This window comes from Coregonus clupeaformis, chromosome 8 (genome assembly GCF_020615455.1).
Source record: "Coregonus clupeaformis isolate EN_2021a chromosome 8, ASM2061545v1, whole genome shotgun sequence".
Classification (NCBI taxonomy): domain Eukaryota; kingdom Metazoa; phylum Chordata; class Actinopteri; order Salmoniformes; family Salmonidae; genus Coregonus; species Coregonus clupeaformis.
Window position 1 is genome coordinate 22265601 of NC_059199.1, and position 13285 is coordinate 22278885.

The 13285-nt window shown below is 41.3% G+C and overlaps 1 protein-coding gene across 1 annotated transcript in view; it reads left to right on the forward strand.

Annotated features, from left to right (window-relative positions):
- Positions 1 to 13285, forward strand: part of zgc:109889 (uncharacterized protein LOC553542 homolog) — a 60479-nt gene that overhangs the window by 37371 nt on the left and 9823 nt on the right. The window contains exons 4-6 of the mRNA XM_041882608.2: positions 11058 to 11211; positions 11868 to 11985; positions 12699 to 12776. Of these exons, the coding sequence (XP_041738542.2) occupies positions 11058 to 11211; positions 11868 to 11985; positions 12699 to 12776 (350 nt within the window). The remainder of the gene's footprint in view (positions 1 to 11057; positions 11212 to 11867; positions 11986 to 12698; positions 12777 to 13285) is intronic.

Sequence of the window (13285 nt, forward strand, 5' to 3'; positions counted from 1 at the left end):
CAACTTGCTCAATTTCCACATTATTAATGACAAGATTTAGTTGATGTTCAGGGTTTAGTGAATGATTTGTCTCAAATACAATGCTTTTAGTTTTTGAAATATTTAGGACTAACTTATTCCTTGCCACCGATTCTGAAACTAACTGCAGCTCTTTGTTAAGTGTTGCAGTCATTTCAGTCGCTGTGGTAGCTGACGTGTATAGTGTTGAGTCATCCATATACATAGACACACTGGCTTTACTCAAAGCCAGTGGCATGTCGTTAGTAAAGATTGAAAAAGTAAAGGGCCTAGACAGCTGTCCTGGGGAATTCCTGATTCTACCTGGATTTTGTTGGAGAGACTTCCATTAAAGAACACCCTCTGTGTTCTGTTAGACAGGTAACTCTTTATCCACAATATAGCATGAGGTGTAAAGCCATAACACATACGTTTTTCCAGCAGCAGACTATGATCGATAATGTCAAAAGCTGCACTGAAGTCTAACAAAACAGCCCCCACAATATTTGTATCATCAATTTCTCTCAGCCAATCATCAGTCGTTTGTATAAGTGCTGTACTTGTTGAATGTCCTTCCCTATAAGCATGCTAAAAGTCTGTCAATTTGTTTGCTGTAAAATAGCATTGTATCTGGTCCAACACAATTTTTCCAAAAGTTTACTAAGAGTTGGTAACAGGATGATTGGTCGGCTATTTGAGCCAGTAAAGGGGGCTTTACTATTCTTAGGTAGCAGAATTACTTTTGCTTCCCTCTAGGCCTGAGGGCACACACTTTCTAGTTGGCTTAAATTGAAGATATGGCAAATAGGAGTGGCGATATCGTCCAGTATTATCTTCAGTAATTTTCCATCCAAGTTGTCAGACCCCGGTGGCTTGTCATTGGTGATAGACAACAATACTTTTTTTCACTTTACGGAATTGGAAATTACGATGCTTGTCTTTCATAATTTGGTCAATTATACTTCGATGTGTAGTTTTGGCGTTTGTGTGTGTGTGTGTGTGTGTGTGTGTGTGTGTGTGTGTGTGTGTGTGTGTGTGTGTGTGTGTGTGTGTGTGTGTGTGTGTGTGTGTGTGAGTGTGAGTGTGAGAGAGACTCAGTATTCGTCCATTTGGAAGACTTGGTGGTGTCAGTGTGTCTGAATGAAAAGCCACTCACTGCTTAAAAGAGGATTTCAGACACTGCTTCTGTGGCCCTAGAGGCTCAGTCTGTCTGCTTTCTGTGAGCTTTGAACAGTGTGAGCGGTGAGGATATGGCTTAGTCACTCTGCTCTGAAGTAGCAACAACAACATAGAGAAGGATGAAAGGAGGTAGCTACTACATCTCTCCTTCTTGTATTTCCTCTCTTCCCCAACAACCCTTGTCCTCCCTTCATTCCCTTATTGTCTACATCCTCCCTCTCACTTTCTCATCCTCCTTCTCTCCCTATCCCCTCACGCCTTGTCCTCCCCCCTCCAAAGAGAGAGACAGACTAGGAGGAGGGAGGGAGGATGGGTAATTAATAGTTTATGAGATGCACCACTCTCTTTCAGTTTCCTCATCAGCTGACTGGCATAGGAGTGGGGAGGTAGAAAGAGATAGTGAGAGAAAAAGACAAAGGACAAGAGATGGAGAGAGAGGGGAAACGAGAGAGGAAGACAGAGGGGCAAGGAGAGAGCAGACAGGAGACAGGAAAAGCTGAGAGAGAGGGGGAGGGAAGAAGAGAGAGAGAGAGAGAGAGAGAGAGAGAGAGAGAGAGAGAGAGAGAGAGAGAGAGAGAGAGAGAGAGAGAGAGAGAGAGAGAGAGAGGGCAGGCTCTTTGAAGAGGGGCTTTGGATTAAAGTAACATTAGCTAAGGTTCCATAATTCACATGGTCTCAAACACTATCAACATGCAGCTGGACATCACACACACACAAATTACAGGACATCACTTTTTATAATAGCGGTCCTTTGTAGCTCAATTGGTAGAGCATGGCACTTGTAACGCCAGGGTAGTGGGTTCGATCCCCGGGACCACCCATACGTAACAATGTATGCGCACATGACTGTAAGTCGCTTTGGATAAAAGCGTCTGCTAAATGGCATATTATATTATATTATAATGATGATCGCTGTAATTGTACTGTGTTTAACCTTTTTTTTGTGTGTGTAACATTTGAGTAACATATATTTAATTCATTTAGTAAGATGCATTGTTAGGTTTTGCAGTGCAGGCTCGCACACACACACACAGTAAAAATTAAGATACCTTAATAGAAAATGACTCAAGTAAAAGTGAAAGTCACCCAGTAAAATACTACTTGAGGTAGTATCTGGTTTTGAATGTACTTAAGTACAGTGGTGGGAAAAGTACTCAATTGTCATACTTGAGTAAATGTAAAAAGTAAATGCTATACATCAAATTCCTTATATTAACCAAACCAGACGCCACAATTGTCTTGTTTTTTATTTATGTACATGCAGCCAGGGTCACATTCCAACACTCAGGCATCATTTACAACCCCGGTATTTGTGTTTAGTGAGTCCGCAAGGTCAGAAGCAGTAGGGATGACAACGCGTTATATTATACAGTGCCTTCAGAAAGTATTCATACCCCTTGACTTATTCCACATTTTGGTGTTACAGCCTGAATTCAAAATTGATTAAATATTATTTTTTTCTCACCCATCTACACACAATACCCTATAATGACAAAGTGAAAACATGATTTTAGACATTTTTGCAAAGTATTGAAAATTAAATACAGAAATAATTCATTTACATAAGTATTCACACCCCTGAGTCAATGCATGTTAGAATCACCATTAGCAGCGATTAGAGCTGTGAGTCTTTCTGTGTAAATCTCTGAGAGCGTTCCACACCTGGATTGTACAATATTTGCAGATTATTCTTTTTAAAATTCTTCAAACTCTGTCAAGTTGGTTGTTGATCATTGCTAGACAGCCATTTTCAAGTCTTGCTATATATATATCAAGCTGATTTAAGTCAAAACTGTAACTAGGCCACTCAGGAACATTTAATGTTGTCTTTGCTACTGCAGTGTATATTTCACCTTGTGTTTTATGTTATTGTCCTGCTGAAAGGTCTCCCAGTGTCTGTTGGAAAGCAGACTGAAACAGGTTTTGTGCTTAGCTCTATTCCGTTTATTTTTATCAACAAAAAAAACCTAGTCCTTGCCGATGACAAGTTTACCCATAACATGATGCAGCCACCACCATGCTTGAAAATATGAAGAGTGTTACTCAGTGATGTGTTGTGTTGGATTTGCCCCAAACATAACACTTTGTATTCAGGATATAAAGTTCATTTCTTTGCCACATTTTTTGCAGTTTTACTTTAGTGCCTTATTGCAAATGCATGTTTTGGAATATATTTTTTTCTACACAGGCTTCCTTCTTTTTACTCTGTCATTTAGTGTTAGTATTGTGGAGTAACTACAATGTTGTTGATCCATCCTCAGTTTTCTCTTATCACAGCTGTTAAACTCTGTAACCGTTTTAAAGTTACGATTGGCCTCATGGGGAAATCCCTGAGCGGTTTCCTTCCTCTCCGGCAACTGAGTTAGGAAGGATGCCTGTATCTTTGTAGTGACTGGGTGTATTGATTCACCATCAAAAGTGTAATTAATAACTTACCCATGCTCAAAGGGATAGTCAATGTCTGCTTTTTTATACCCATTTACCAATAGGAGCCTTTCTTTGCGGGGTATTGGAAAACCTGCCTGATCATTTTTTTTTTTTTTTTTTTTTTTTTGGGGTGGGTAGATCAGCTTAATATTGCAGATACAGTGGGGGAAAAAAGTATTTAGTCAGCCACCAATTGTGCAAGTTCTCCCACTTAAAAAGATGAGAGAGGCCTGTAATTTTCATCATAGGTACACGTCAACTATGACAGACAAAATGAGAATTTTTTTTCCAGAAAATCACATTGTAGGATTTTTTAGGAATTTATTTGCAAATTATGGTGGAAAATAAGTATTTGGTCAGTAACAAAAGTTTCTCAATACTTTGTTATATACCCTTTGTTGGCAATGACACAGGTCAAACGTTTTCTGTAAGTCTTCACAAGGTTTTCACACACTGTTGCTGGTATTTTGGCCCATTCCTCCATGCAGATCTCCTCTAGAGCAGTGATGTTTTGGGGCTGTCGCTGGGCAACACGGACTTTCAACTCCCTCCAAAGATTTTCTATGGGGTTGAGATCTGGAGACTGGCTAGGCCACTCCAGGACCTTGAAATGCTTCTTACGAAGCCACTCCTTCGTTGCCCGGGCGGTGTGTTTGGGATCATTATCATGCTGAAAGACCCAGCCACGTTTCATCTTCAATGCCCTTGCTGATGGAAGGAGGTTTTCACTCAAAATCTCACGATACATGGCCCCATTCATTCTTTCCTTTACACGGATCAGTCGTCCTGGTCCCTTTGCAGAAAAACAGCCCCAAAGCATGATGTTTCCACCCCCATGCTTCACAGTAGGTATGGTGTTCTTTGGATGCAACTCAGCATTCTTTGTCCTCCAAACACGACGAGTTGAGTTTTTACCAAAAAGTTCTATTTTGGTTTCAACTGACCATATGACATTCTCCCAATCCTCTTCTGGATCATCCAAATGCACTCTAGCAAACTTCAGACGGGCCTGGACATGTACTGGCATAAGCAGGGGGACATGTCTGGCACTGCAGGATTTGAGTCCCCGGCGGCGTAGTGTGTTACTGATGGTAGGCTTTGTTACTTTGGTCCCAGCTCTCTGCAGGTCATTCACTAGGTCCCCCCGTGTGGTTCTGGGATTTTGGCTCACCGTTCTTGTGATCATTTTGACCCCACGGGGTGCGATCTTGCGTGGAGCCCCAGATCGAGGGAGATTATCAGTGGTTTTGTATGTATTCCATTTCCTAATAATTGCTCCCACAGTTGATTTCTTCAAACCAAGCAGCTTACCTATTGCAGATTCAGTCTTCCCAGCCTGGTGCAGGTCTACAATTTTGTTTCTGGTGTCCTTTGACAGCTCTTTGGTCTTGGCCATAGTGGAGTTTGGAGTGTGACTGTTTGAGGTTGTGGACAGGTGTCTTTTATACTGATAACAAGTTCAAACAGGTGCCATTAATACAGGTAACGAGTGGAGGAGAGAGGAGCCTCTTAAAGAAGAAGTTACAGGTCTGTGAGAGCCAGAAATCTTGCTTGTTTGTAGGTGACCAAATACTTATTTTCCACCATAATTTCCAAATAAATTCATTAAAAATCCTACAATGTGATTTTCTGGATTTTTTTTCCTCAATTTGTCTGTCATAGTTGACGTGTACCTATGATGAAAATTACAGGCCTCTCTCATCTTTTTAAGTGGGAGAACATGCACAATTGGAGGCTGACTAAATACTTTTTTTCCCCACTGTAGATTGTAACTTCCATCAATGTAATTGTCTGCATCACTTCCAATCCCCCATGTTTTTTACATATTTATTTCCCTTTATTACTTTTCAACCCCGCCATCCTTTCCCTACTTGGGGTAAATTAGTGAACAACAATGCCCAGGCCTCTACTTCCAGCCTATACTTACTATCTACACCTTATGGACACAGTCAATTTTACAATAATTCTATTTTATTTGTTTTTGCTCCTGAACTTCTTCTACTCTCAACCTCTCCGATCATTTTCATGATGTCCATCCGGTTTGCTTCTATATGCCATATCTTTCTAACTGTGCTCTTTCCCAAAAGCTCCCAACATACAACCTATATACTTATTATGGACACAGTATGCTTACATAATTAGTTATCTTGTTATTATTTGTTGTTATTTGTTATTAGTCCCATCCTTCAACTCCATTCAACACCTCCCATCTATCTCTTAACACCATCCATATAGGATTTCTATTTGCCATATATATTTCAACCGTACTGTGATGTTTTACAAAAGTTCTGAACCTTTCTATTCTCATTGCTTCTACAGATTGTGAATTAAAAATAAAAAATTTTGCTAAAAGTATTATTATATTATTGATCGATTGACTATGACTTTTCAGAACACCCAGTAATGCTATCTGCAAGGTTAGCTCCAGGTAAATATTGCAATCCTTTAGCCAATCCTGGACCTGTGTCCAAAAACAAGCTACAAATGGACAGAACCAAAACAAATGATCTAATGATTCTGTCTCTTCACAGCAAAATCTGCAGAGCTGGGAAGATTTATCCCCCATATAAATAACCTTCTATTGGTAGCAAGAATTTTATATAATAATTTAAATTGAAAGATTCAAATTTTTGAATCCGGAGTCGTTTTGCGTATCAGTTCATAAACACTATGCCATGGGATCGGTACGTCAAAAATCTCTTCCCAACTATTTTGCAATCTATATGGGACGGCTGTCAATCCTTTGGTCCTGAAGTGAAACTGATATACTTTTTTATTTATCACAGTTTTCCTTAACCAATTATATTATTTAATGCAAGGCAGACAGACAAGTTCCTTACTTTCTCCCCCTTCCACTTTCCTCTTTCATTTTTGCGGTAAGGCTGCAATTATTTGGTTGTAATTTTGGGTAGAGCAGACATTTCCATATGTTTTTGTTAGCTGCATGTGCGACAACTCCACCAGTCCTACCGATGTTATCATTTACGAAGATTATACCTTTTTAAACATTCTGTCAAAAAATAAAGGTTTTTTGTCAATTAGTATATTTGAATTTAACCACAATATTTGTTGCATTATTTGTTCTGTCGTTTCTAGAGGATTAAATTGAAATTGCAACCGACTTTCTATGGCTTGTTTTAGAAATAGTGATATTTGGGAGATGATTTCCTTTTCAAATAACTGAAAATGAGTGGTTGTAATCTGAATAAAGGGAAAAAGGCCATTCTTGAACATTGGGTGAGACAATCTTACTAATTTGCTTGAGAACCAGTTCGGATTTAAGTAACTTTTGTATGACTGAAGCTTTTAGTGATAGGTCTAATGCTTTAATATTTAATAATGTCTGTCCTCTGAATTCATATTCATTATATAAATAGGCCCTTTTAATTTTGTCTGGCTTGCCGTTCCAAATAAAATTGAATATTTTTTACTCATATAATTTAAAAAACTGTTCGCTAGGCTTAGGCAAGACCATAAGCAAATAGGTAAACTGGGATAATACTAAAGAGTTAATCGGGGTGATTTTTTCACAAATTGACAGGTATTTACCTTTCCATGGTAGCAAGATCTTATCTATTTTTGCTAACTTTCTATTCAAATGTATTGAAGTGAGATCATTTATTTCCTTTGGGATATGTATTCTGAGTATATCCACATCACCATCAGACCATTTTATTGGTAAACTACATGGTAATGTAAAAATTGTATTTTCTTGTGATCCAATACGTAATATAGTACATTTATCATAATTTGGTTGTAATGCAGAGAGGTTAGAAAATGTATCTAGATCCTCTATGAGGCTGTGGAGGGATTCTAGTTGTGGATTTAAAAAGAAAACATGAATCATCAGCGTACAATGACACCTTTGTTTTTAAGCCTTGGATTTCTAATCCTCTGATATTATTATTATTGGATCTGATTTTAATAGCTTTTAATATAGCTATCTCAATGGCCACAATAAATAGATATGCCGATAGTGGACAACCTTGTTTCACTCCTCTTGACAGTTTAAAACTTTCCTAGGGTTACTATACATGATTTTGACCCATTTTATAAGAGATTCTCCAAAATCGAAATGCTACAGGTATTTATATATAAACCCCAGTCGTACTTTATCACATGCTTTTTCGAAGTCTGCTATGAATAGCAGGCCTGGTTTCCCATATTTTCCATAGTGTTCTATTGTTTCCAATACTTGCCTTATATTATCTCCAATGTATCTTCCATGTAAAAAACCTGTCTGATTAGAATGAATAATATCCGACAATACCTTTTTAATTCTATGCGCTATACATTTCTTTCTAGAATTTCTGCATCACAACACTGAAGTGTAAGGGGGCCTCCAATTTTTTTAATGGACTGGATCTTCATATTTTCCACTTGTATCCCATTTCAGTAATAATGAGATCAGACCTTCTTCTTGAGTGTCAGATAATCTACCATTTACATAGGAGTGGTTAAAACATGCTAATAACGGTCCTCTTAGTATATCAAAAAAGTTTTGGTATACCTCGACTGGTCTTTGTGGTTGAATCTGTTTGAAATTCGCTGCTCGACTGAGGGACCTTACAGATAATTGTATGTGTGGGGTACAGAGATGAGGCAGTCATTCAGAAATCATGTTAAACACTATTATTGTCAATGCATTTTATTATGTGACTTTTAAAGCACATTTTTACTCCAGAACGTATTTAGGCTTGCCATAACAAAGGGGTTCAATACTTATTGACTCAAGACATTTCAGCTTTTAATTATTTATGAATTTGAAAATATTTTCTAAAAACATAATTCCACTCTGACATGTGTAGGCCAGTGACACAAAATCTCAATTTAATTAATCAATTTAAAATTCAGGTTGTAACACAATAAAATGTGGAAAAAGTCAAGTGGTGTGAATACTTTCTGAAGGCACTGTAAGTGTGTGAATTGGACAATGTTGCTGTCCTGCATGAGCATTCAAAATGTAAGGAGTACTTTTGGGTGTCAGGGAAAATGTATGGGAGTAAAAAGTACATATTTCCTTTAGGAATGTAGTAGAGTAAAAGTGAAAGTTGTCAAAAATATAAATAGTAAAGTACATATACCCCAAAAAACTACTTAAGTATTACTTCAAAGTATTTTTACTTAGTTACTTTACACCACTGCACACAAACACATGTCTGCGAGAGAGAGAGTATGTTTGTAAGGGAGTGTATCTGTAAGTGTGTATGTTTGTCAATCCCTTAAACGCTGTGGGGATTTCACACCACTGTGCAGCGATCCAGGATCTCCCAGATAGTGCTGTAACACACACACCCTGACAGACATATGACTATTGTACCAGTCCAACAGATAAAGCCGTGTCAATGTAAAATCTGCTACTAACACATCTTTACCTTGGAGATATAAAAGGAACATATGGATTATGTTAGGACATGCTAGATGTAACCCTTAATCTGCTGTGATCTTACTGCTGATCCCTACATGGTTCCCCATAACCCATTCTTTCAGAGCTGGGAGGCCACCAGCACACACTGTAGCCCATGGAGAGCATTCCTCCCTGCGCATGATTTGTTGGATTAAAGGGGTAGGGTCATGCCAGGGGTGATTAAGCCACACTAAACTGACACTAAAGGTTAAACACAGCTGTTACTGTGGCTGCTATATGTTGCACCTTACACTATATTGTACTGTATATGTTGTAATGTATTGTTCACTGAATTATTTTTTTATCCCTCTTTTCAGTTACCATGTCAGTTACCAGTGTGTTTTTGTGCTGATACAATCAATATCGATTTCCAGGACACAGATTAAGCCAAGTGCTGGACTAAAGCGCATGCTCCATTGAAGTAGCTTTTTAGTCCAGGACTAGGCTTAACCTGTGTCTAGGAAACCACTCCTCAGTATAAACTCAGCAAAAAAAGAAATGTCCCTTTTTCAGGACCCTGTCTTTCAAAGATAATTTGTAAAAATCCAAAAGACTTCACAGATCTTCATTGTAAAGGGTTTAAACACTGTTTCCCATGCTTGTTCAATGAACCATAAACAATTAATGAACATGCACCTGTGGAATGGTCGTTAAGATACTAACAGCTTACAGACGGTAGGCAATTAAGGTCACAGTTATGAAAACTTAGGACACTAAAGAAGCCTTTCTACTGACTCTGAAAAACACCAAAAGAAAGATGCCCAGGGTCCCTGCTTATCTGCGTGAACGTGCCTTAGGCATGCTGCAAGGAGGCATGAGGACTGCAGATGTGGCCAGGGCAATAAATTACAATGTCCGTACTGTGAGACGCCTAAGACAGTGCTACAGGGAGACAGGACGGACAGCTGATCGTCCTCGCAGTGGCAGACCACGTGTAACAACACCTGCACAGGATCGGTACATCCGAACATCACACCTGCGGGACAGGTACAGGATGGCAACAACAACTGCCCGAGTTACACCAATAACGCACAATCCCTCCATCAGTGCTCAGACTGTCCGCAATAGGCTGAGAGAGGCTGGACTGAGGGCTTGTAGGCCTGTTGTAAGGCAGGTCCTCACCAGACATCATCGGCAACAACGTCGCCTATGGGCACAAACCCACCGTCGCTGGACCAGACAGGACTGGCAAAAAGTGCTCTTCACTGACGAGTCGCGGTTTTGTCTCACCAGGGGTGATGGTCGGATTCACGTTTATTGTCGAAGGAATGAGCGTTACACCGAGGCCTGTACTCTGGAGCGGGATCAATTTGGAGGTGGAGGGTCCGTCATGGTCTGGGCCGGTGTGTCACAGCATCATCGGACTGAGCTTGTTGTCATTGCAGGCAATCTCAACGCTGTGCGTTACAGGAAAGACATCCTCCTCCCTCATGTGGTACCCTTCCTGCAGCCTCATCCTGACATGACCCTCCAGCATGACAATGCCACCATGCACAGAACGAGCAGTATGGCTGATTTCCTGCAAGACAGGAATGTCAGTGTTCTGCCATGGCCAGCGAAGAGGCCGGATCTCAATCCCATTGACCACGTCTGGGACCTGTTGGATCGGAGGGTGAGGGCTAGGGCCATTCCCCCCCAGAAATGTCCGGGAACTTGCAGGTGCCTTGGTGGAAGAGTGTAACATCTCACAGCAAGAACTGGCAAATCTGGTGCAGTCCATGATGGGGAGATGCACTGCAGTACTTAATGCAGCTGGTGGCCACACCAGATACTGACTGTTACTTTTGATTTTGACCCCCCCTTTGTTCAGGGACACATTATTCAATTTCTGTTAGTCACATGTCTGTGGAACTTGTTCAGTTTATGTCTCAGTTGTTGAATCTTGTTATGTTCATACAAATATTTACACATGTTAAGTTTGCTGAAAATAAACACAGTTGACAGTGAGAGGACGTTTCTTTTTTTGCTGAGTTTATAAATATATATATACTATATATATGCTATAAACGTGCTGATGGTTTTGTGAGTGTCTATCTCTCTTCTCCAGTCTCTCTGCAGGACATCAACATGCGTAAGGCGTTTAAGAGCAGTACCATCCAGGACCAACAGGTGGTCTCACGGACCTCAGTCCCCAACCCTGTGGTAGAGATGTACCATCGCTGTGACAAACCTCCACCTCTCAACATACTCAGTACCTATAGGTTAGTACCTTTTTAGTATACTTATCTCCTAGCCTGACTACCCATCCACATCGAGCCGGCCAAACACCACACCCACCAGCGTTTCTTCTCCACAATGATTCTGGATTTGCTTTCCTCCCTGACGTCTTGTAGAATACAAACACATTCCGACCGTTTCAATTGGTCCCAGATACCGATGTGTTGGGCCAGAGCCGGCCTGGCCTAACATCATTTGCTTTGATACTCTGATTGGTTAGAGATGATCCAATGGCTGATTAATTTGTTTTGTACCCCGCCCCTCATTTTGACGTTAGGCAACTTATCTGCTATTGGTTAGTTAAACCTCTGTCCCCAACCCTGTGGTAGTGATGTACCATCGCTGTGACAAACCTCCACCTATCAACATACTCAGCCTCTATAGGTCAGCACCTCAGTATACTCAGCCCCTATAGTTAGCCTGTAGGTCAATTAAACCACCACCTCTCTGAAAACGTACAGGTAAGATCATCCTCACAATTGCTGTGAATCCCAGTCTGATGCTGAGAAAGGCACATCACTGACCCAATGCTCTGTGAATGACTAATGCAATAGATGCAATGCACCTGACCCATTTCTCTCCCTCTTCCTCCCTTCTCCTCTCTCTCTCTCTCTCGCTCTCTCCATCCCTCGCTCTCCAGGGATGATAAGAAGGATGCGTTGAAGTTCTACACAGACCCCTCCTACTTCTTCATGCTGTGGAAAGAGAAGATGCTTCAGGCCACAGAGGACAAGAGGAAGGAAAAGAGACGACAGAAGGTGTGTGTGTGTGTGTGTGCAAGTATGCGGATGCATGTGTACTTGATCTCTTCCTTCTCTATCTGTCACTGCCTCTTTCTCTCTCTTCCCCTCTTTCCTTCCCCTCTTTCACTCTGTGCCTCTGGTCGTTGTGTCTCCTTGCTGACAGTGCTTGTGTTCAAACATGTCAACTAGAGGCACTCCAGTGAGGGTGTGCTGAACTTTACTATACTGTATTGCTTGGATGGGGAAAGAGAGAATATCATCCATTACTGCTTCACTGCTATGTTCTTTGCATCTCCACATGCTTCTTTTGATCTCACATTCCCTTTGCTTTGCTGCGTTATAATCCAGGCTGTGTGTGTTCTGGTACACACTCCCTGTGTGTTTTGAACTCAATCACATCCCTCACGCCCCTTCTACGTCCAATTCCCCTAGAAACATAACCCCTCTTGCTGTCTAAAGAGAACTTCAGTTATAACCTCTCTCTCGGACATCTATATCCCTCCTTTCTGTCCCTCCTTCTCCCTCACTCTGCTTCTACTCCCCAGTCCCACTATCGCCCCTCTACCCCTGTTATCACCTGTTATCACCTGTCTAAACCTCCAGACTTTCACCAGTAGACTATCTCCTCCTCTCCCCCTCTCTCTTCCCCCACTCTCACTCTCTCCCATTTGTATAACCACAGTATATCTAATGTGTTAGAGCTCTCTATCTCCACGTCTCCCATCCAGACCAGCTGTCCGGCCCACTCTGACCAGGGTAGACCCCACAGCAGACAGGCTCCACCTCGCAGCCCACTACCCAGCTCCGTAAGACCGCTACATCCACCGCTATGTTCTCGTGTCCCCCGTCCTTGTCTCCTCCCAGGCCCTCTGGGTGTCCCCTGGGTTTCCCCTTCCCCTTCCACTGCTATGTCTCCCTGTCCCTTGTCCGGTGTCCCTTGCGTGTTCAATGTCTTCTACGTCCCTGTTCCCTATGTTCCCTGTCCATGTCTCCGCCCAGCTCCGTAAGACGCCACCACTACGTCCCTGTCTCCTCCCAGACCCCTCCGTCTGCGTGTCACCCTCCCGTCTCTGTCCCTCCACCAAACTGGTCCCTTATACCCATCCGTCTATGTTTAGGACTGTTTTATGTTGTGTTGATTATGTTTTATCTTGCTTAACATTGCTTAAAAGTTTGGCTTATAGTGGGACTGGGTGAATTCTGCTGGTTGAAGGTGTGTGATAATGGTGGAGGGCTCTTGTTCTCTCTGTTTGTCCCTGTGTGAAGAGAATACTATCCATAATAAATAAAGCCCTTTGTATTTGTTTGTTTGTCT